General features: G+C 37.5%; 1 protein-coding gene across 1 annotated transcript in view; it reads right to left on the bottom strand.

Moving 5' to 3' along the window:
- LOC128645190 (serine/arginine-rich splicing factor 5) overlaps nucleotides 1–24,382 on the bottom strand; it is a 62,907-nt gene extending 38,525 nt beyond the window's left edge. The window contains exons 1-4 of the mRNA XM_053697998.1: nucleotides 24,242–24,382; nucleotides 17,107–17,249; nucleotides 16,547–16,617; nucleotides 15,095–15,238 (exon numbers count right to left, since the gene is read on the bottom strand). Coding sequence (XP_053553973.1) covers nucleotides 15,095–15,238; nucleotides 16,547–16,617; nucleotides 17,107–17,232 — 341 coding nt within the window. The 5' untranslated portion in view covers nucleotides 17,233–17,249; nucleotides 24,242–24,382. The remainder of the gene's footprint in view (nucleotides 1–15,094; nucleotides 15,239–16,546; nucleotides 16,618–17,106; nucleotides 17,250–24,241) is intronic.
- Between the last annotated feature and the right edge of the window lie 250 nt (nucleotides 24,383–24,632).

Raw genomic sequence — 24,632 nt, 5'->3', positions numbered from 1 at the left:
CTCCTCCCCTCTACGTCACCTCCAGTCATTCGACCAAGGACCAACGAGAAAGGAGAAGCCAAGGGTGTAGTGGTGACTGGAGTATAATTTAAAAAATATTTACCTGCCTTAAAAAACAGGGCGGGCCGTGGACTGATCACACTACAGAAGAAAGGAATTTATCAGGTAAGCATAAATTATGTTTTCTTCTGTTAAGTGTGATCAGTCCACGGGTCATCATTACTTGTGGGATACCAATACCAAAGCAAAAGTACACGGATGACGGGAGGGATAGGCAGGCTCTTTATACAGAAGGAACCACTGCCTGAAGAACCTTTCTCCCAAAAATAGCCTCCGAGGAAGCAAAAGTGTCAAATTTGTAAAATTTGGAAAAAGTATGAAGCGAAGACCAAGTTGCAGCCTTGCAAATCTGTTCAACAGAGGCCTCATTCTTAAAGGCCCAAGTGGAAGCCACAGCTCTAGTGGAATGAGCTGTAATTCTTTCAGGAGGCTGCTGTCCAGCAGTCTCATAAGCTAAACGAATTATGCTATGAAGCCAAAAAGAGAGAGAGGTAGCAGAAGCTTTTTGACCTCTCCTCTGACCAGAGTAAACGACAAACAGGGAAGACGTTTGTCGAAATCTTTAGTTGCCTGTAAATAAAATTTAAGGGCACGAACTACATCCAGATTGTGCAAAAGACGTTCCTTCCTCGAAGAAGGATTTGGGCACAAGGATGGAACAACAATCACCTGATTGATATTCCTGTTAGTGACTACCTTAGGTAAGAACCCAGGTTTAGTACGCAGAACTACCTTATCCGAGTGAAAAATCAAATAAGGAGAATCACAATGTAAGGCTGATAACTCAGAGACTCTTCGAGCCGAGGAAATAGCCATTAAAAATAGAACTTTCCAAGATAACAACTTTATATCAATGGAATGAAGGGGTTCAAACGGAACACCCTGTAAAACGTTAAGAACAAGGTTTAAACTCCATGGTGGAGCCACAGCTTTAAACACAGGTTTAATCCTGGCCAAAGCCTGACAAAAAGCCTGAACGTCTGGAACTTCTGACAGACGCTTGTGTAACAGAATGGACAGAGCTGAGATCTGTCCCTTTAAGGAACTAGCGGATAACCCCTTTTCTAAACCTTCTTGTAGAAAAGACAATATCCTAGGAATCCTAACCTTACTCCAAGAGTAACCTTTGGATTCGCACCAATATAGGTATTTACGCCATATTTTATGGTAAATCTTTCTGGTAACAGGCTTCCTAGCCTGTATTAAGGTATCAATAACTGACTCAGAAAAACCACTCTTTGATAAGATCAAGCGTTCAATTTCCAAGCAGTCAGCTTCAGAGAAGTTAGATTTTGATGTTTGAAAGGACCCTGAATCAGAAGGTCCTGTTTCAGAGGTAACGACCAAGGTGGACAGAATGACATGTCCACCAGATCTGCATACCAAGTCCTGCGTGGCCATGCAGGCGCTATTAGAATCACTGATGCTTTCTCCTGTTTGATTCTGGCAATCAATCGAGGAAGCATCGGGAAAGGTGGAAACACATAAGCCATCCTGAAGGTCCATGGTGCTGTCAAGGCATCTATCAGGACCGCTCCCGGATCCCTGGATCTGGACCCGTAGCGCGGAAGCTTGGCGTTCTGTCGAGACGCCATGAGATCTATCTCTGGTTTGCCCCAACGTCGAAGTATTTGGGCAAAGACCTCTGGATGAAGTTCCCACTCCCCCGGATGAAAAGTCTGACGACTTAAGAAATCCGCCTCCCAGTTCTCCACTCCCGGGATGTGGATTGCAGACAGGTGGCAAGAGTGAGACTCTGCCCAGCGAATTATCTTCGATACTTCCATCATTGCTAGGGAGCTTCTTGTCCCTCCCTGATGGTTGATATAAGCTACAGTCGTGATGTTGTCCGACTGGAACCTGATGAACCCCCGAGTTGTTAACTGGGGCCCAGCCAGAAGAGCATTGAGGACTGCTCTCAATTCCAGAATGTTTATTGGAAGAAGACTCTCCTCCTGATTCCATAGTCCCTGAGCCTTCAGAGAATTCCAGACAGCGCCCCAACCTAGTAGGCTGGCGTCTGTTGTTACAATTGACCAGTCTGGCCTGCTGAATGGCATTCCCCTGGACAGATGTGGCCGATAAAGCCACCATAGAAGAGAATTTCTGGTCTCTTGATTCAGATTTAGAGTGTTGAATGGAATGAAGGACACGGCATGCATTTTGAAGTTTTGTTAACCTGTCCTCTGTCAGGTAAATCTTCATTTCTACAGAATCTATCAGAGTCCCCAGGAAGGGAACTCTTGTGAGTGGAAAGAGAGAACTTTTCTCTTCGTTCACTTTCCATCCATGCGACCTTAGAAATGCCAGTACTATCTCTGTATGAGATTTGGCAGTTTGAAAGCTTGAAGCTTGTATCAGTATGTCGTCTAAGTACGGAGCTACTGAAATTCCTCGCGGTCTTAGTACCGCCAGAAGAGTGCCCAGAACCTTTGTGAAGATTCTTGGAGCCGTAGCCAGTCCGAATGGAAGAGCTACAAACTGGTAATGCCTGTCTAAAAAGGCAAACCTTAGATACCGGTAATGACTTCTATGAATCGGTATGTGATGGTAAGCATCCTTTAAATCCACTGTGGTCATGTACTGACCCTCTTGGATCATGGGCAAAATTGTTCGAATAGTTTCCATCTTGAACGATGGAACTCTTAGGAATTTGTTTAGGATCTTTAAATCCAAGATTGGCCTGAAGGTTCCCTCTTTTTTGGGAACTACAAACAGATTTGAGTAAAACCCTTGTCCTTGTTCCAACCGCGGAACTGGATGGATCACTCCCATTAATAAAAGATCTTGTACGCAGCGTAGAAACGCTTCCTTCTTTGTTGGGTTTGTTGACAACCTTGACAGATGAAATCTCCCTCTTGGGGGAGAGGATTTGAAGTCCAGACGGTATCCCTGAGATATGATCTCTAACGCCCAGGGATCCTGAACATCTCTTGCCCAAGCCTGGGCGAAGAGGGAAAGTCTGCCCCCCACTAGATCCGGTCCCGGATCGGGGGCCATCAATTCATGCTGTCTTAGGGGCAGCAGCAGGTTTTCTGGCCTGTTTGCCCCTGTTCCAGGACTGGTTAGGTTTCCAGCCTTGTCTGTAGCGAGCAACAGCTCCTTCCTGTTTTGGTGCAGAGGAAGTTGATGCTGCTCCTGCTTTGAAATTACGAAAGGAACGAAAATTGGACTGTCTAGCCTTGGCTTTGGCCTTGTCCTGAGGCAGGGCATGACCTTTACCTCCTGTAATGTCAGCAATAATCTCTTTCAAGCCGGGCCCGAATAAGGTCTGCCCTTTGAAAGGAATATTAAGCAATTTAGATTTAGACGTAACATCAGCTGACCAGGATTTCAGCCACAGAGCTCTGCGTGCCTGAATGGCGAATCCTGAATTTTTAGCCGCAAGTTTAGTTAAATGTACTACGGCATCTGAAATAAATGAATTAGCTAACTTAAGGAATTTAAGTTTGTGTGTGATGTCATCTAGTGTGGATGATTGAAGTGTCTCTTCCAGAGACTCAAACCAAAATGCTGCTGCAGCCGTGACAGGCGCAATACATGCAAGAGGTTGCAATATAAATCCTTGTTGAACAAACATTTTCTTAAGGTAACCCTCTAATTTTTTATCCATTGGATCTGAAAAAGCACAGCTATCCTCCACTGGGATAGTGGTACGCTTAGCTAAAGTAGAAACTGCTCCCTCCACCTTAGGGACCATTTGCCATAAATCCCGTGTGGCGGCGTCTATTGGAAACATTTTTCTAAATATAGGAGGGGGTGAGAAAGGCACACCGGGTCTGTCCCACTCCTTAGTAACAATGTCAGTAAGTCTCTTAGGTATAGGAAAAACGTCAGTACTCGTCGGTACCGCAAAATATTTATCCAACCTACACATTTTTTCTGGGATTGCAACTGTGTTACAATCATTCAGAGCCACTAATACCTCCCCTAGTAACACACGGAGGTTCTCAAGCTTAAATTTAAAATTTGAAATGTCTGAGTCCAGTTTATTTGGATCAGAACCGTCACCCACAGAATGAAGCTCTCCGTCTTCACGTTCTGCAAACTGTGACGCAGTATCAGACATGGCCCTTGCATTATCAGCGCACTCTGTTCTCACCCCAGAGTGATCACGTTTACCTCTTAGTTCTGGTAGTTTAGCCAAAACTTCAGTCATAACAGTAGCCATATCTTGTAATGTGATTTGTAATGGCCGCCCAGATGTACTCGGCGCTACAATATCACGCACCTCCTGAGCGGGAGATGCAGGTACTGACACGTGAGGCGAGTTAGTCGGCATAACTCTCCCCTCGTTGTTTGGTGAAATATGTTCAATTTGTACAGATTGACTGTTTTTTAAAATAGCATCAATACATTTAGTACATAAATTTCTATTGGGCTCCACTTTGGCATTAACACATATAGCACAGAGATATTCCTCTGAATCAGACATGTTTAACACACTAGCAAATAAACAGCAACTTGGAAATACTTTACAAAGTAATTTACAAATAATATGAAAACGAACTGTGCCTTTAAGAAGCACAGAAAAATATTATAACAGTTAAAATAATTAAGTTATAGCATCAATCTTTGTCAGAATATACAGTTTTAGCAAAGGATTGTTCCCCTCAGCAAATGATAACTAACCCAGGCAGCAGAAAAAAAAAACACAAATAAACGTTTTTTTTGTTTTTTTTTATCACAGTCAATACAATCAGCACAGCTCTGCTGTAATGATTACTTCCCTCAAAAAAGGCTTTGGAGATCCCTGAACTCTGTAGAGATGAACCGGATCATGCAGGAAGAAAATGAATCTCTGACTGAGTTTTTTCTGATGCATAGTGAAAGCACCAAAATGGCCCCTCCCCCACACACATAACAGTGAGAGGGATCAGTGAACTGCTCTAATTTAAATCAAAACTATTGCCAAGTGGAAAAATAGTGCCCAAAACATTTTTTCACCCAGTACCTCAGAGAAAAAAACGTTTTTACATGCCAGCAAAAAAACGTTTTACCTCAATAATTAATTGTCATTTAAAACCTATTGCAAGTCCCTGCAAATTAGGTTAAGTCTATGTATACAGTCTAAAAACCAGAGAAGTATAAAATATACATACATGACAGCCTGATATCAGCTACATCTACTGCATTCAAGGCTGGGTTTACATTATAACGGTATGGCAGGATTTTCTCATCAATTCCATGTCAGAAAATAATAAGCTGCTACATACCTCTTTGCAGATTAATCTGCCTGCTGTCCCCTGATCTGAAGTTTGCCTCTCCTCAGATGGCCGAGAAACAGCAATATGATCTTAACTACTCCGGCTAAAATCATAGAAAAAAACTCAGGTAGATTCTTCTTCAAATTCTACCAGAGAAGGAATAACACACTCCGGTGCTATTATAAAACAACAAACTTTTGATTGAAGATATAAAAACTAAATATATCACCATAGTCCTCTCACACATCCTATCTAGTCGTTGGGTGCAAGAGAATGACTGGAGGTGACGTAGAGGGGAGGAGCTATATAGCAACTCTGCTGGGTGAATCCTCTTGCACTTCCTGTAGGGGAGCAGTTAATATCCCACAAGTAATGATGACCCGTGGACTGATCACACTTAACAGAAGAAAAAAAGTTTACTTTTATCAACAATTTTGCTTTGTTCTCTTGGTATTCTAGTTGAAAGCAAACCTAGGAAGGCACATATGATAATTTCTAAGCCCTTGCAGGCCGCCTTTATTTTATTTACATTTCGCAGCAGGGGAGAGCAAGCTCATGTAGGCCATATAGATAGCATTGTGATCACGCTTGTGGCTAGTGGCATACACTGCACTAATTGGCTAAAATGCAAGTCAATAGATAACTAAAAGTCATGTGATTAGGGGCGGTCAGAAGATGCTTAGATACAAGTTAGTCACAGAAGTAAAATGTGTTAATATAACAGTGTTGGTTTTGCAAAACTGGGGAATGGGTAATAAAGGGATTATCTATCTTTTTAAACAACAAAAATTCTGGTGTTGACTGTCCCTTTAAGCCCCCTGAATAACCTGAAATGCTATATAGATAAGACGTAAACTGACAGAGACTAAAGTAACAATGTTTCAAGGAGTAAAAATTGGGTTAAAAATGTACAGTTCTGCAGCAATGGAAGTACATGTTATGCTAATAATTCCTACATGTGTCCCACCTTTTGCTGATTACATAAAAACCCTCTGTTTGCATTAATACTGTGTTGGAACATACTGTTACTACACCCTCTAAAGGGGACATTAACTCAATTTTTTTTTCTTTCCCGATTCAGACTGAGCATACCACTTAAAAAATGTTTCTTCTTTGTACAAGAGATAACCAAATAGGTAGCGTGCACATGTCTGTAGTGCGACATGACAGGAAATAGTGTTTCCAACTAGTGTACTTGCTAATGTATAATATTGTTGCAAAACTGCTGCCATATAGTGCTGCAGTCACATGAACACTCCTAAGATTACCTTTCTGCTTTTCAACAAAGCATAAAGAGAGAATAATAAAAGTAAATTGGAAAATTGCTTAAAACTGCATGCTGTATCTGAATCACGAAAGAAAAGAAAATGGGTTTCATGTCCCTTTAAGTATTATAGGAACACCTTAAGATTTGTATATAAAATATTTATTCATAAACAACTTTGCATGTATTTTCGTTCATTATTTTGTACACTTTTCACGTAATTAAGCTCAGAAAATTGAGCAATTTCTAATATTCATAACTTGAAATGCTGACTTTTCAAGGCTAAGTCTGCTAGATATCTAAACACAAAAGTTGTAAACTATATAATTTTGAACCTTCATATCTAAGAATAATTTTGCAATGAAAACTGCAGCTTTATTTTGTCGGGTATATTGTTTTGTGTTTATCAATTTCACCCATTTCCCTGTCCCCCAGAACTAAAGAACCCTTGCTAACCGATCACAAACTAATATTCAGCATGAACTCTGTTTGCATGTGCAGTTGAGAGAGACTGAGAAGCCTCCCTTATCTCTTCGATTAAGGTGGATTAGCACTGATTTAACTTAGCTACCATTGCAAAGAAGGAGTCCCAGTGTCCTGTGCAACCCACCGGCAGCAGTTAGCAGTTCCCAGATTGGATTATATTGCAAATTATATGGCAAGTCTCTTCCACTGCGTTCTACTTATTTGGCAGCACTGGTTAAAGTAATGGTAAATACTTGTATTGTGCGCCATTCAATGTAACATTTAAAAATAATATAAGTTTAATTTGTGAAAATACACAAATTTAAAAAACTTTCTGTAGTAATTTACATATAACCGTTTCTTTGCTACTGTACGCTCCGGCAGCCCCGACACTAAGACCTCCCCCATTGTCCAAGTGGCATTTTGGCATGTTTTAATCTTAAAAAAAAAAAAAAATATGGATCTTTTGTGCATGTGCAATGATTTTCATTGGACAACGGCGAAAAAGTTAGTGTCTTAGTTAAAGTCTTCAGGGCGGCCGGAGAATGCAGTAGCAAAGAAACAGTTATATGTAAATTACTACAGTAAGTTTTAAATTTGTGTATTTTAATGAATTAAACTCATATTATTTTTAAATAGAATAGAGCACAAGTATTAAATTTACCATCACTTTAAAGCAGTATGAGACAGGTGTCCCCAATATCTATGTTAGAGGATCGTGAAAATAACTAAACTTGGTAGGAAAGATTTTCTACAATAGAGCATTTTCCGATTCGCTTCCATTTACTGCTAGCCATTAGCATTAATTGCTAGACACTTCCACTCGCTGATAGCCATTCCCCTTAACTGCTAGACACTGCTTGTTTAATAAGAAACAAGACATTTCCAGTCTCAATTCTCACTCACAGGAATGTATCCCCATTATCCATCCAATTTGCCCACTTTACTGAAAACAATACACTCCTATTGCAAAGTATGCCCATTCATGCTGCCTGTCACTCGTAAATTGCTAATAAAGTCATTATTTCATGAAGCAACATTAATATACAATCATGTTATTTTTTTAAACCACCAGTAACAGGTTTAATGCACAGCCCTAATGCAAAAAAGTGCAGTCAAGCCCTATGGCTTTAGCTCAGACAGGAATGGGGGGGAGGGTCCGGTTAATGACCGTTTGTTACCTTACACAGACAGGAGAGTAGCAATCCACTCAAGCATAAAGGATGTATACAAATATGAACATATCAAACTTTTTTTTTATATTGGATATGATACAATGAAAATAAAATTTGAGGCTTTAGTTACAAGTATTTGTTTTCCCACTCTCCCCCTGGTAAATATTTAAGAGATAGAGATATAGATATGTAATTATATAGAACAATAACAATAGTGGAAATGGGAGGATTATCAATCTGTGTTAGTTAGCGCAAAATAGTCGCTTTGCCCTGTGATTGATAGCACGCTTTATTTTATGACACTTCTTTTTCTCTTGATTTTTTTTAGTTGTGTAAACAAACTAAATCACCTATTTTGTGGCACAGGGAGGGGAAACACTGCCATAGCTATAAGCTACAAGAAATGGGATTATGAGGATAAAAAGAAGCTGCGTATACTAAGAACGAAAGGAAGATGTTAGGTGCCCTTTTCAGTCATAGGATGTCCCAAAGGCTGGAGAGCATTCCAATGCTGTACACAGTTAAGTGGTTTATAAACATTTTATCCAGATTATCTATTTTTGTTTTTCAAAAAAATATAATTATCAAATACTTGCCTAATATCTTATAATTGCATTACAAATATAAAAAAAAATATATAATAGCTGGAACTGGGGCCTTAGTTGAGGTAGAGGGAATAATGAACAGTTCCAAATACCAGACAATATTGGCACAAAACCTTCAGGCTTCTGCTAGAAAGCTGAACATGAAGAGGAACTTCATCTCTCAGCATGACCAACACCCCAAAGCATACAAAATCAAATCAACAAAGCAATGGCTTCACCAGAAGAAGATTAAAGGGACAGTATACACTCATTTTCATATAACTGCATGTAATAGACACTACTATAAAGAATAAGATGCACAGATACTGATATAAAAATCCAGTATAAAAACTGTTTAAAAACTTACTTAGAAGTTGTCAATTTGGCTCTGTTGAAAAGGTAGCTGGAAAGCCCACTGCAAGTGGCAAATAAGACACTCCACCCCCTCCCCTTGCTTTTGCATATGAAAAGACCCTTTACACAAACAGCAGCAAGCTGGAGAAGGTAGCTGACGGCATTCACATAAAACTTTGGGGCTTGGTTAGGAGTCTGAAAATCAGAGCAATGTTATTTAAAAATAAGCGAAATTATACATTAAAAAAAAAAAAAAAAAAAACACTTTATGGGCTATATAAATAGATCATCTACAAAACATTTATGCAAAGAAAAAATGAGTGTATAATGTCCCTTTAAAGTTTTGGAATGGCCCAGTCAAAGCCCAGACCTGAATCCAATCGAAATTCTGTGGGGTGATCTAAAGTTGACTGTGCACAAGAGATGCCCTCACAATCTGACAGATGTGGAGTGTTTTTGCAAAGAAGAGTGCCATGCTGAAAAACTCATACCCAAAAAGACTGAGTGCTGTAATAAAAATCAAAGGGTGCTTTAACAAAGTATTAGTTTAAGGGTGTGCAGTATAAGGGTGTAGTTTTTTATTTCTACTTCCCTCCACCTAAAAGATTTTAGTTTGTTTTGCAATTGAGTTGTACAGTTTATAGGTCACATTAAAGGTGGAAAAAGTTCTGACATTTTAACAGAGGTGTGTAGACTTTTTATATCCACTGAGTGGATATAAAGTCTACACACCCCTGTTAAAAAGTCAGGTTTCTGTGATGTAAAAAAATTAGACAAAGAAATCATTTCAGAACTTTTTCCACCTTTAATGTGACCTATAAACTACACAACTCAATATAAAAACAAAATGAAATCTTTAAGGTGGAGGGAAGTAAACAAAAAAAACTAAAATAATGTGGTTGCATAAGTGTGCACACCCTCTTATAACTGGGGATGTAGCTGTGTTCAGAATTAAGCAATCACATTCAAAATCATGTTAAATAAGAGTCATCACACACACCTGCCATAATTTACAGTGCCTCCGATTAACCCTGAATAAAGTTCAGCTTTTCTAGTAGGTCTTTCCTGACATTTACTTAGTTGCGTCCTACACAAAAGCCATGGTCCGCAGAGAGTTTCCAAAGCATCAGAGGGATCTCATTGTTAAAAAGGTATCAATCAGGAGAAGGGTACAAAAGAATTTCCAAGGCATTAGATATACCATGGAACACAGTTAAGACAGTCATCAAGTGGAGAACATATGGCACAACAATGACAGTATCAAGAACTGGATGTCCCTCCAAAATTGATGAAAAGACGAGAAGAAAACTGGTCTGGGAGGCTACCAAGAGGCCTACAGCAACATTGCAGGAGCTGCAGGAATATCTGGCAAGTACTGGCTGTGTGGTACATGTGACAATCTCCCGTATTCTTCATATGTTTGGGCATTGGGGTAGATGGCAAGACGGAAGCCTTTTCTTATGACGAAAAACATCCAAGCCTAGCTAAATTTAGCAAACACACATCTGAAGTCTCCCAAAAGCATGTGAGAAAAGGTGTTATGGTTTGATGAAACCAAGGTTGAACTTTTTGGCAATAATTCCAAAAGATATGTTTGGAGCAAAAACAACACTGCATATCACCAAAAGAACACCGTATCCACAGTGAAGCATGGTGGTGGTAGCATCATGCTTTGGGTCTGTTTTTCTTCAGCTGGAACTGAGGCCTTATTCAAGGTAGAGGGAATTATGAACAGTTCCAAATACCAGTCAATATTGGCACAAAACCTTTAGGCTTCTGCTAGAAAGCTGAACATAAAGAGGAACTTCATCTTTCAGCATGACAACGACCCAAAGCATACATCCAAATCAACAAAGGAATTGCTTCACCAGAAGAAGATTAAAGTTTTGGAATGGCCCAGCCAGAGCCCAGACCTGAATCCAATCGAAAATCTGTGGGGTGATCTGAAGAGGGCTGTGCACAGGAGATGCCCTCACAATCTGACAGATTTGGAGTGTTTTTGCAAAGAAGAGTGTGCAAATCTTGCCAAGTCAAGATGTGCCATGCTGATAGACTCATACCCAAAAAGACTGAGTGCTGTAATAAAATCAAAAGGTGCTCCAACAAAGTATTAGTTTAAGGATGTGCACACTTATGCAACCATATTATTTTATTTTTACTTCCCTTCACCTAAGAGATAGATAGATATATATGAAGAAGGGGTGAATGCCCCGAAACGTCACTGCCTAATAAAGTGTGCTGTGCTTAAATCCAGCGAGTGCTTATTATCCGACTTGAATAAATTATATATATATATATATATATATATATATATATATATATATATATATATATATATATATATATATATATATATATATATATATATATATATATATATATATATATATATATACACACCTCTGACGAAGCGGTTGTTTACCGTGAAACGCGTAAGGCCACGCCCACCTTACGTCACTGCCGACAGACACGCTGAGAATTTTCTCTGAGTATCACAAGAGAATCACAGTGGTATCTTATAGCTCTGAATTGAGCATACTTTGCTAACTTTATCAAGTGTATCTTTGATCGCCAACAAGCACATGAGGATCTTTGACCACACTAACCGGAAAGAAAGCTATTAAGCCTTATCTACGAAATTGAGATTTACAGCCCAGCGCTTTCCAGGCTATAAGTGGGGACACTTTGAGAATCCAACTGTCTTATCTTACCTCATTCAATTGAGGTCCTATTTGTGAGTAAGGATTACCTTCCACAGTTTTTGTTGTATTTTAAATGTTTTTGTAAATAAATCCAATTGATCTGCACTATGAGAGGTGTCTGTGCGCTTGTCTTTCTAGATATCTACAGCTGTACTACATCACTCAATCAGAACCTTGATGAGCTGCACTGAAATCATCTCCCTGCATACTTATCTCAGGAATACCATCAGAAGGATAAGACTGTTTTTTACATATTATTTCAATTATTTATAAATTATTATTTTACTTGGACTTTTTAAGTTTATGTTTTTTTTATGTTTTTTTATATATTTATATGAATATCTAGCTATTTTATATAGATTTAGATATAGGTTTACTCTTCATTTATATTAGTGATTATTTCATCTCAGGTTGTTTACTATAACACACTTGACACCATTTCTATTTCAATAGAATTATTAGTTTAAACCATTGTGTTTTTTATAATCATTTAAAATTAGTACATACAAGTGTGCGCAACTCTTTTTTACTTTCTAAGGGTAGGATTCACTAGCTGATTCCTCTTTTGGAATTTAAAATATATATATATATACACATACATATATATATATATATATATATATATATATATATATACACATACACACATATACACACACTAGAGCTGCAACAACTAATCGTCATAAATCGATAATAATCGATTATGAAAATAGTTGTCAACGAATCTTATGTGCAACCCAGATGTAATAGTCATTTGTATTGTTTATATTAAATCTGGTGATTTGGAACTATGCTTTTCATGATATAGTGCCAAGCTTGTTGTTTACACCAGTTATTTGCAACCTATCCTGTATAAGCCTAATACAGGAGATATATATATATATATATGTACTGTGCTGTCTTGCCATGCCTCCTACAAACTATACATGACATATTGACATTCATTCACAAACAATCATGATTGTCTGTGAATGAATGTCAATGTCATGGTTGTAAATGATGCCTGATGAGCCTGTCACATACCTCCCAATACTTCAAAATTTGAAAGAGGGACATCCCCGCACTGTTGTCAGTCTGCCGCGGCACACCTGAGGATCTCTCACGGCACACTAGTGTGCCACGGCACACTGGTTGAAAAACACTGGTTTACACCTTGCCCCTAGATTGATGGGAGTTATTTAAATTGATGTGCACTATTATCTGTTTGCACAATTATTAGCGTATTGCTTGCTATTGCTAATTATATGTACTGTATAAATAAATGTGTAAGGCTTTGTCCTGTTATTGATATACAGTCCTTAGCGCTTTTGATTTTTGTTTTTTTATATTTTTAATAAATTGTGATATGTACCAGATTCAACCTTTATAAGTATATATTCGTTATTTTTAGAGCGGACTAGATATTTCCCCTAACCTTACAGATGGTTATTTACCATTGCATATAGATATTCAAGATATTTTTATGTTAGAATGAAGTCAAGGGTTACTTTATTGAGAGGCCCCTTGCCCAGGTAGAAAACACTTAGCATTGGTCAAGAGCTAACAAAGATAAATATCCCACTTTGGTGAAATTGGCAAAACCCTTCTTATACATCTCAAGCACCTCAACACCAACTGAGTGCCTCTTCTCTGCTGCAGGAAATATAGCTGCAAACAGAGAACAAGACTTAGCCAGAAGCATGTGGACATGTTGAGATTTTTGCATTTCAATGCAAAGTTTCTGAAAGAGTGAATAACAGAATATTATTAACAGTGATAGTCTAACTCTTTCTAGTTCTACCTCTTTTCAAACAGTTTGTGGTTTTGTTTTGTTTAATTATAAAACTGTGCTCTGCTGCTCAAAAATTGAAGAAACAGTTGTGTTAATGTAAAGTTTTAGTCTGAAGTTTATATTTGTAACACTCATTATGTGGATTTTATTTAAAAACATAGAAAACTATTATTGATTCTCTTTATCCGATTAGTCGATTAATCGAAAAAATAATCGGCCGATTAATCGATTATGAAAATAATAGTTAGTTGCAGCCCTAATATATACATATATACACATACACACACACCGCAGTTTGTATGGGTAACCTTCTTCAAGGCCCTAACTATCTTCATCCCCCTGGTACTAGTATGTTACCACCTCAGAGGGCCTATCTGAACAAGGGAGCGCTTACTATATTATCCTAGTCTGTATGTTTTCATGCTCTTGCCACTGTGAGTTCCACGTGAGTCAGTGTCCCTCTGGGTGACATGTCCGTGAAACAGCACTAATGACAACAGGCACCCCTGTTATGGTTACAGGTACGCTGCAAATAGGATCCGCTCACACAATGGGCCAGAGTACAATAGGCGCATTGCACATGCGTGAAAAACAGTTACGAGTAACTTAAAGCAATTAAAGGGAACACAGGATTTTAATGATGTCACGGATGATAAAAAATGGGCGGAGCTACACAGACATTTTAAAAACGGCAGCAGGGGGGAAAAGTGATTTAACTTTAAAACGGATAATCGTTAAAAACTGGCATATAGTTGGAAAAAACGATCTAGGGCAACTTTATAGATATACGTTAAAACTATTTATGTTGATTGTCCCTTTAATGCTAATGTCTAGCAGGAAATGGAAGCAAATAGGAAAATGCTCTAATGTAGAAAATCTTTCCTACCAAGTTTAAAATTTATTTTCACGATCCTCTAACATGGATCTTGGGGACACCTGTCTTATCCTGCTTTAACCAGTGCTGCCAAATAAGTAGAACACAGTGGAAGAGACTTAAGATATAATTTGCAATATAATCCAATCTGGGAACTGCTAACTGCTGCCGGAGGGTTGCACAGGACACTGGTATGCCGCAACTATGAACCGCTTAGATAATGAGCCAGCGTTTTTGTTCCTGTGTTCAAAAGTTCCCCTTCAGTACAATAGGCACACTGCCCATGCGCTAAATCCAGTTGCGAGAAAGATAGAAAAATTACAGGGATCACACGAAGATCATGATGTCACTGATGACAAGATAGGGGAGGGGCCAGACAGACACCAACAGTAAGTGCTTTTACTTGCAAACTGAATAGATTACAAAACTGGGCTACATTTGTAAATAATGATCTATGGAAATGATCTCTCTCTCTCAAAACTATTTTTAGGTTGACTGTCCCTTTAAGATAACGCTCTCCCTGGTATCAAGATGTCAGATTTCTAAACTGTGTACTTTATAGGATCTATAGAGTATTTTCAACTGCAGTGTTGTTTTAAGCTAAGACCAACTATATTAAACACTTTCTAGCATAATACCTAGGTCCACCGTTGTTTGACTGACGATAACCAAAGCGCATAGGGTACCTTCCACCACCACCTCCTCCTCCCATCATTCCTCCTCCTCTTCCTCCTCCTCCACCTCCTCCTCCTCTGCGATTTCTTGCATGCTCAATAGTAACCCTTGATAAAAGAAAAGAACGGTCAGAAGTCATGTTAAATGGGCAGTCTTGTCACAACTAAACGTATGATTCAGAAAGAGAATATTAAACCACTTTATAATTTACTTTTATCAAATTTGCTTTGTGCTTTTGGTATTCTTTGTTGAAAGCTAAACCTAGGTAGGCTCATATGCTAATTTCTAAACCCTTGAAGGCCGTCTTATCTCAGTGCATTTGAGAGTTTAACAGCTAGACAATGCTAGTTTGTGTGTGCCATAAAGATAACATTGTGCTCACCCCTGGAGTTATTTATGATTCAGCACCGATTGGCTAAATTGCATGTCTGTCAAAAGAACTTAAATAAGGGGGCATCTGCAGAAGCTTATATACAAGGTAATCACAGAGGTAAAAAGTATATTAATATAACAGTGTTGGTTATGCAAAACTGGGGAATGTGTAATAAAGGGATTATCTATCTGTTTAAACTATAGAAATTCGGGAGTAGACTGTCCCTTTAAGTACACCAGGTATAATTCATGTTCTTTACAAATATTAGCACAATTCAGATTTTATGCAAAAAGCAATGTAAAATAATACAATACAATTTGTTGTAAGTAACAAGTATATGCAGTGAAGAGATTTTTTACATGTTTATGCACAGTCAATTTTAAATTAATCTAAAATCTTTTAACTGAATACATCAGTATCTATATAAAACTTATTTAAAAGGTAATTGAAACCATAACATTTTCTTTCTGGATTCAGAGAGAGAATATAATTTTAAAATGTTTCTAAATTTACTTCTGTTATCAAATTTACTTTGTTCTTTTGGTAGGCTCAGGAGCAAGCATTTTTGAAGAACGTTATGGCAGCAGTTTTGCAAGAATGTTTTTAACCACTAGAGGGCAGCAAAATTTGCACAATGCATAATGGTTCCTGAGCCTACCTGCTTTTTTTTAGCAATGGATTCCAAGAGGACTAAGTAAATTGGAAAATTTCTCTCTTTTTTTTTTTTTTTTAAACTGTACTCTTTATCAGTGATCCTCAATTCCAAACTGTTGGACCCCAAACAGGCCAGATTGTCACTACATATCTGAGCTAGAGCACAAGTGAAATAATCAGTTGATCAGTAACCATGGCTGTTAACTTGCTCTCACCCATCAGCTGATTAGTTCACCGGTGCTTTAGGTCAGATGATATAAAAATCAGGCCTTTTAAGGATTCTGACAACTAGAATTGAGAATACCAGAACACTTGTCTATATAAAACATGAAAGAAAAAATGGTGGCTTTCATGTCCTTTCACATAAGTTGACACTAAAGAAATATACCTTTCACTACATAACTCCTTGCCATTCAGTTCATAAACTGCATCATCAGCATCTCTGTGATCTTCAAATTCCTGTTATGAAGAAGAACCAAAAGATTATCCATATTTTATTTAGCTTGTAAAACAATTTATTAAAATACCAAATAATATTTTGCCAACTTTCACAATTCACATCAGTGCAGAGCTACTTTTTGAGGAAGTTGTGGTCAGTGTATTTATTACAGGAAGTCCTGAGTGAGACATGTACACCCCTAAATGATACCTGGCCTCTCTGTGAGACCCCTTGTAAAACCACATACTAAAAATTATGAAGGTGCATTGTGTCTCACTTTTGTCACAGGCAGAGTGAGCTGCCACTTCATCCCTCACTGGCAATTTCAGAATAGGTCACATGATTATGAGAACAAATCCCTTATGCCCCCTCCCTTCTATCCCATGGCAGAAATTTTTTTTACAGCAGACCTCTCACTACAAAAATCTATGAACAAAAAAATAACTGCTACAAAACAAGCACGACACACACACCAATAAATAATTATCATGTAGATAGCTTACACTTACCACAAACCCAAAGCCATTCTTTAAGTTAATTTCTCGGATTCGACCATATCCTTTGAAAAACTTTTCCACGTCTCTTTCTCTAGCATGGGGACTCAACCTACCAATGAAGACTCTACAACCACTCATTTTACCTCTTAACAAAACTGATAAAAAAAAAAAAAAAAAGTTATAAATACTGGACAAATGTTTATTATACATGACAAACTAAATTTAATATGTTACACTATCACTTTTTATATATACAATATCATATTTCAGTAACAAAGCACATTTACATTCTGAACACAAATGTTTATAAATTGTGATTTTATTAGTATTATCTGCATTGATTTGCTGAACTAGAGTCTATTTGTAAAATATCAGCTAAAAACAGTACACAAACCAATTAGGCAAACTGTCTGAATGAAAACAGTTCACTCTTCTATGGGGAGACATGCTTCAGCACAGCAGGAAAGTGGAGAAAACAAAATGTTGTAATATATTATAAAAGGGCTGAATAAACACTTAGCTCCATGGGCCCATCATGGTGTCTAAAAATGTGCTTTATCCCTAATGTGGTGCCTGAAAAAAAGGTGCTGGGGTCATAAACCTCCCCCATCCCTTCTGACACCAACTCATACAGCCATTTCTGCCTAGCTTCCTCGTCTTCATGTGGCAGCTAAGCTTAGCACACTCTTCCTCCTTTGATACAACTGTACACTGCACTGCCACAAGGAATACCTACTCCAGCTTGCACCTGTTAGTGTAAAGAGTATTTTCATATGCTGGGGGGGGGGGGGGGAAAGAGTGTCTTTTTTGCTATACCCACTTTCAGTGGGTGTTCTAGCAAACCTTTTCAACAGAGCTAAGCTGGGAGCTTATACGTTTTTAAATGGTCTTATACATGGATTTTTATATCAGTATCTGTGCATATTGTTCTTTATAGTAGTGTCTATTACATGTAGTTGTATAAAAATTGGTGTGTACTGTCCCTTTAGTACAGCGACTTCCTATTTCTTACAGGTAAAGAAGAAAAGAGTTACTGCATGTGTTTCAGGCTGAATTATATTTGTGTGTTACTAACAATGAATAAACTACTGCTGTATGTGTGCAAAAGGCAAAAAGGCGTTAAATCAGTTTGAGAATACTACTGAATAACAACCAGAGGTGTTAAAAGCAACCAAGAGGTTAAACCATCATGTGTTACTAGCAGCCAAGAATAAAATATATCATAAGAATACCTACAATTTCCAGTTTAATTTTTTTGTCTGGCTTCTAAATTGTTTAAGAAATTAGTCAAGCTTTGCAATAAAAGTTAGAAGTAATACATATATTTATATCCTTTGTGTCCAGCTTGTGGGGTACGCAACAATTTGAGGAAGCCAAATTCGTCAGATCTGCTACAGAAAGCAGGAGATGTGGGCATAGGACCGGCATTATGTTTACCATAACGCAAAAGATACGCTTATTTTAAAAAAATACTTCTTTGTAAACTTTAATGAATTAAAGTGCCCCTGTTTTTAAGATTATTTTTTGATACTGGGCTTTAGTTCATTAAAGTTTACAATCACTTTAACACCTTTGCAGGGGTTAAACACAGAGATGAGGCATCGCTAGTGTTTAAATGACATGCTCTATCAAATTAGAGTATTATTTTGTTTTCCGTTATTATGGCCATTTTAGTGAGGAAACAATATATTTTCTTCTTTTAAAACAGTTACTTTTTAATATGTAAATATTAATGCTCTTTATAGGTTTACAAAGCATTTCTATAAAATTGTCCAAATATTGTATTGACCCTGCAGGCTAGATATACTTATTTATAAAAGTTCAAACACATTATCTATTAGTCCAGGATCAAGGAGTGATAATACCACAAAAAAAAAAAGGATGAAACTATTTTTTCTCCAATTAACATATTGCTCTGTCTTCTGAGTGAATATCTGGCAGTAAGCTTCCACTTTATCTCCTGTGCACAGAGAATGACCCCACATCCTCTCTACACTGAACATTTTCTTGCCCAAGGGAATGCAAGACAATCTCTGACGAAACAGCAATCAACTGCATCTCTAGACCACAGGCATTTTACTACATGATAGATGATCTCTAATGAATCCTATTGTTCCTCCATATAAAAAGGACAGAGTCATAAAGATAAAACTTTAGAAAAAGGAGCGTCAGTTTTCAGTGAAAGATCTCATGTCCCTTGTTTATAGGCAATTGCAATAATAGTCCTTAGAAGCTCTAAACTGGCACATATCATACATATCTCTAGGTCAGGGCTACCCAAGGTCCCCCTCTGAGGAAGCGTTTGTGAAACGAGCGTCAGGGGTCCGACAGGGGCAGCTTTGTCTCTCCTGTTGTCCGTTTTTAATTTTGCTTACTCTTGTGGAAAATTAATTTACTAAGTGGTTAAAATTATATCCTCTAATCCTTTATTGCTATATGTAAAAATTAATATAGCCCTCGGATTGTAAGGGCTTAGTTAACTTTAATTCTAACGGATTGAGGATACTTAACAGTGAATATATTTACTTAATGGCTATCATGCAAACCACAGAGTTTAAGTGGTTTTAATTCACAGCTTTTGCTACTGTATGAGTGTGAGTCCCTTAGCTGAATTAATAAACTTTAATGAATGAATGATTGGGAACGATTTTATTATTTTGAACACTTTATGAATTTAGTAGAGTAAAAGTTTGATAATACATAAGTGGATTTACTCTCTCTTTAAAACTTTGTTGTACTCTCAGTTACAACTAGTTTGTCTAGTTGTTGTCAGTTGTTTCAGGGAGTAATCCACCCCAGGTTTTGCTTCTTTACAAAATCTAAAATTCTAGTATTTTGAATATCATTTGCACTAGTAAATACATGTAAAACCTGGTACTATTTTTATAACTCTACTCCCCCCAACCCCTTATCTCTAAACTATCCAAGGTACAGTCTGCAAGCCCGACATGAAACAGGGTTTTCTGTGGCCTACACAGAAAAAGCAAGTGTAATTGTATTAAATTGTATCAATTAGATTAGTATATACACATTAAAATAAAATCATTAATAGTTACTCATTTTCAATGACATTGTTAACTAAACAATGTGAATCTAATTTTAAGGAGTTATCGTTTATGGCTTATGTGTGGGTATAATGTAATATTGCCTGCGGTCAGTTTTCCCCCTAGTGCCAAGATCTTCATATTAAAAAAGGGACATAATACTTTAAAAAAAACTTTTTTTTACATAAATCATTTATGATTATATTTGAAAATTCTTTTAAAACAAATTATAAACTCTACTGCACTGTTATTGTCTTCTCAGCTCAAGCTGTTGATTCACGCTGATAAACTCTAGGGGAATAGGTAGCTAATCAAAACTTATGTAAATGTATGCTAATAGCCTGTGCACTCTGCAAAAAACTAAAAGCTTTTTTACCCTTATTGCCGATCACGTGACCATCTGTGCAAACTCCCGCCACAACAATAGCTGTATTTAGCTCAATCTCGCGCCACTTGAAGGATCACGTGAGATTACAATTTCAAAATGGAATCCCTTAGCTTTGAAAGCAGCACGCCCCTGCACGCAAGTGAACTCCTGCTGCAACACGTGAAAATCTTGCACCGCTTCAAGAAGATAATGTGAGATTTCGGTTGCAAAATTGAGCCACTGCGCATGCGATATGGACACGATCGCTCCTTCATCTGCCCCAGAACAGGTACAATTATTGGGTCATAGATAATGAGATATAGTGGGCATGGGCTAACAAATAAAAAATACAATACCTATAAGACTTGCATAGGATTGATAAGGCAATATTTCAACAGATGACTGCAAAAGAAACGTTAAAGTGAAGGTAAAATTTAATGAATGAAAGTCTGTTTTTTAAAAATACTATTAAAAACAGGGGCACTTTCATTCATCAAAGTTTACAAATCAGCCGTTTTGATTAAAAACTTACCTTTGTTTTTTTCACAGCCAGAGCAGCTTCTTCCTCCTGGAAATCCTCTCTTCACACGTCATCGGCTTCCTCCGATCACAGCATGGCCTCATGCAATAACCACCCTGGAGGGAAAGCCATGATTGGAGGAAGCCGGATTAGTCATTGCTGACGTGTGAAGAGAGGATTTCCAGGAGGGGAAAGCTGCTGTAGCTGTGAAAAGAAACAAAGGTAAGTTTTTAATCAAAACGGCCGATTTGTAAACTTTGATGAATGGAAGTGCCCCTGTTTTTAATAGTATTTTTTTTAAAATGGACTTTCATTCAAAGTTTACCTTTACTTTAATTACATACAAACTAAAAAAAGGTTTGGGTATTATGGTCCTTTAAATAAAGTTTGGTCATCCTAGCTGCTAAGATCAAAAGGAAAGTTATATTTATAGGTGGTCACCACAACCAAGCTGAACAGGGGTATTCAGCATAAGGTTTTAAAGTCAAAATATGGCACACCAGTGCAATATACCACCCAACTGCAATGGACCTATTTATGTTCTGTCTTTATACAATGTATATGTTTCTGGGTAAAGGTATGTAGGTTTTCTTTACAATTATTTTGCTAAATAATTACTTATTTCTAGTATGATTAAATTGTGGTATAATATATTGTTATGATTAACAGAAGTTCTAAACATTTTCTTACTGGCACCACAGGTGAAAAATCTGAAATGCGGTTCTACCAAAATTGACTAAATCATAGCCATTTGTATTATTAAACTGGAAAACTAGTGTATTGAATATATATATAAAAATTAAGCATACACACAAATGTAATTGAAATGACAAACTCAAATGTAATATTTACATAAAGGCATTTCAAGTACCATTTTTTTTATAACTATGTACATATGCCAATGCTGATAAGTATGTGTCAGCAACAATGAAAAGTTATTACTTGCCTATGCAATGTAGGATTTCTAAGCAGGCACCATGCTTGAATGCAAGTACAAAGAAAAAAAAGCTATTACTGCAACACTGATCCCTTTCAGTAGAACCATTTTTGATAATATAAGTGTATTGCATTATAGTACTAGGTATCACCTAACAGTTGTCACCGATTGATTTTTGACAAGTGTTATTGAGGTTCCCTAAGTAAGCATCACGTTTAAACATTATCATGCATATGACAGAGCATTATTTAAATAATTAAAAAATAAAAAAAAAAAAAGTATAAAAATTAACAGGAAGTGTGTGTTTGTGCACAACTAGTCCATAGGACAGATTGATCGCTGTATCTGTGCTCGTTCAAGATATCATGTGCAGAGATCTAGTCTATTCCAAAATCTACCACTGCCTGCACTGATATCATGTGAGTGTGACATGACTACAGGGGTTATAGTGTTTCTGTTTTACCCATTGGTGTTTATGTGTGTGTGTGTATATGTATGTGACTGTGTGTATTTATGCATGTAGTATGTGTGTATGTTTGTGGAACCAGCAAATTACAGTCCTTGTTACTACAGCATGGGGGGCAGGGGGTAAACAGTGTCACCATATACAGTATGGGGGGTGGACCATGTCACTGACTACTGTGGTCACTTTATAAAGTACTGGGCGGGTAGGGTCAGGCCAGCCATCTCACCGACAGATTACAGACTGTGTCACTGACTCACTATATACAGTACTGGTGGGTTAAACAGTGTCACTATACAGTACCACTATATACAGTATGGGGGGGCTGGACTATGTCACTGACTACTGTGGTCACTTTATAAAGTACTGGGCGGGTAGGGTCAGGCCAGCCATCTCACCGGCAGATTACAGACTGTGTCACTAACTTACTATATACAGTACTAGGGGGTTAAATATTGTGTGTATATATATATATATATATATATATATATATATATATATATATATATACACACACAGTAATAGGGGGCCAAACCATCCCACAGACTGTGGGCACAGGGTACCTCATTTTGCAGACATGTAATCTGATTCACATTTTTTTGTTAAATTTAATATATATATATATATATATATATATATATTTTTTTTTTTTTTTATTAAATTCACCTTTTTGGAGGGGGGAGGGGCCTTCTTAGATTCTTGCACCTGGGCCCTGTGTTTTCTAGTTACGCCTCTTCCAACTCCCTTTAGCTGCTAGAAAATGTTGCAACACATTTCAACTCCCGCAGCAATGTTAGCAGTAACAGCAAACTCAATTAGAATATTACTTTCAATCTGATTGAGCAATGCTGTGTATTTCACAATTGTGCTGCATTTGAGCGCCAGTGCCGTGCAGATGTTAATGACCTACTATGCTATTGGGGCCTGTACAAACAAAAATGCAAGATTGCGATGAGTTTTCTAAGAAACGTTTTTTCAAATACGCACATATTACAAAAACGCGTTTCAAATGTTATTTGATGTTGTTTAGAGACAGTAATTGGGTAGTAAAGGAATATTAGTTTTCCAATAACAATCCGACACGCTCAATGGTAATATATATTTGGCAGATAGTCAATAATGTATCATTTCTCTCCAAATCGATTTAGTAGTAATTTCAAAAATATCTAACACTTGATAAATGCATTCAACCCACCTTTTCTACATAATAGATGGGCAACAACAGTACTAAAAATATTGTTTGATGTTTAATCACTTTTTTCCCCCTTTACTTCACCCATATTTTCTACACGAGACACAAACAACGCATTAGATGTAAAACGTAGGTAACTACGTAGCCAAATAATGTAGTAAATTATATTACATATTTTATGTTGCGTCACACTCGGCTTCCGTTGAAGAAGAAAAAAAACAGATCGACTATAACAAAAAACAGACGAGGACACTCCCACTCCCTCGGCCTTAAATCCATTGTATTTATTGATGTTATTTACCTAAACCAAATATCCCTTTCTATACCCTATAAAACGTATTTTTTTTACCGTATTCTTAATTCGTACCGACCTGCACTAAGTAAATCTACACAACAACCCTATTTAAATCACACTGACTCCTTTGATGTCGGAGGATACAACGTACTGCAAAGCAATTGTTCGGAACACTCTGGCAACCTTTCGGTTATTTTAATATTACTAACTCGCAGCCAGTTTCACAGGAGCATCTTATCACTAAGATAATATCGTTATGATCGCCACCAGACCCCTCAAACACATGTCTATATACCATACGGACACATAATTCAGGTTTCATTACTCACAGTTTCTTCCAGGAAATGAAGTGACGCTACCTCCGGACGTGACTCGATACAAGATGGCCGAGCGAGAGGCGGGAACGTTGTCATGACAACAAAGGTTTGGCCTACCAGGCTGGGTGTATGTTAACAGTACAGGTGTGGCTGTAATTTACATATGCGACGGATCAAATATGGTCCGACAGGTTTTATTACACGTGTTAAATGGTCTTACAGGTCTTACTCGTCTTTACGTTACTGCAGCTTTTGCGGTATACACACTTATTCTCTTTTTAACCGCATTTTCTACTGCGTATTTGCGTGTCTTAGATGGGGGAGTTTTATTTGTAGTAAGCAGACATCCCAACCTGAAAAACTAATTTCAGGGAGGTGGCTTCACCCGCTACTGCGCCTCCAC

The sequence above is a fragment of the Bombina bombina genome, chromosome 1 (genome assembly GCF_027579735.1).
Source record: "Bombina bombina isolate aBomBom1 chromosome 1, aBomBom1.pri, whole genome shotgun sequence".
Lineage (NCBI taxonomy): Eukaryota > Metazoa > Chordata > Amphibia > Anura > Bombinatoridae > Bombina > Bombina bombina.
This window is presented reverse-complemented; position numbering and strand designations above follow the sequence as displayed.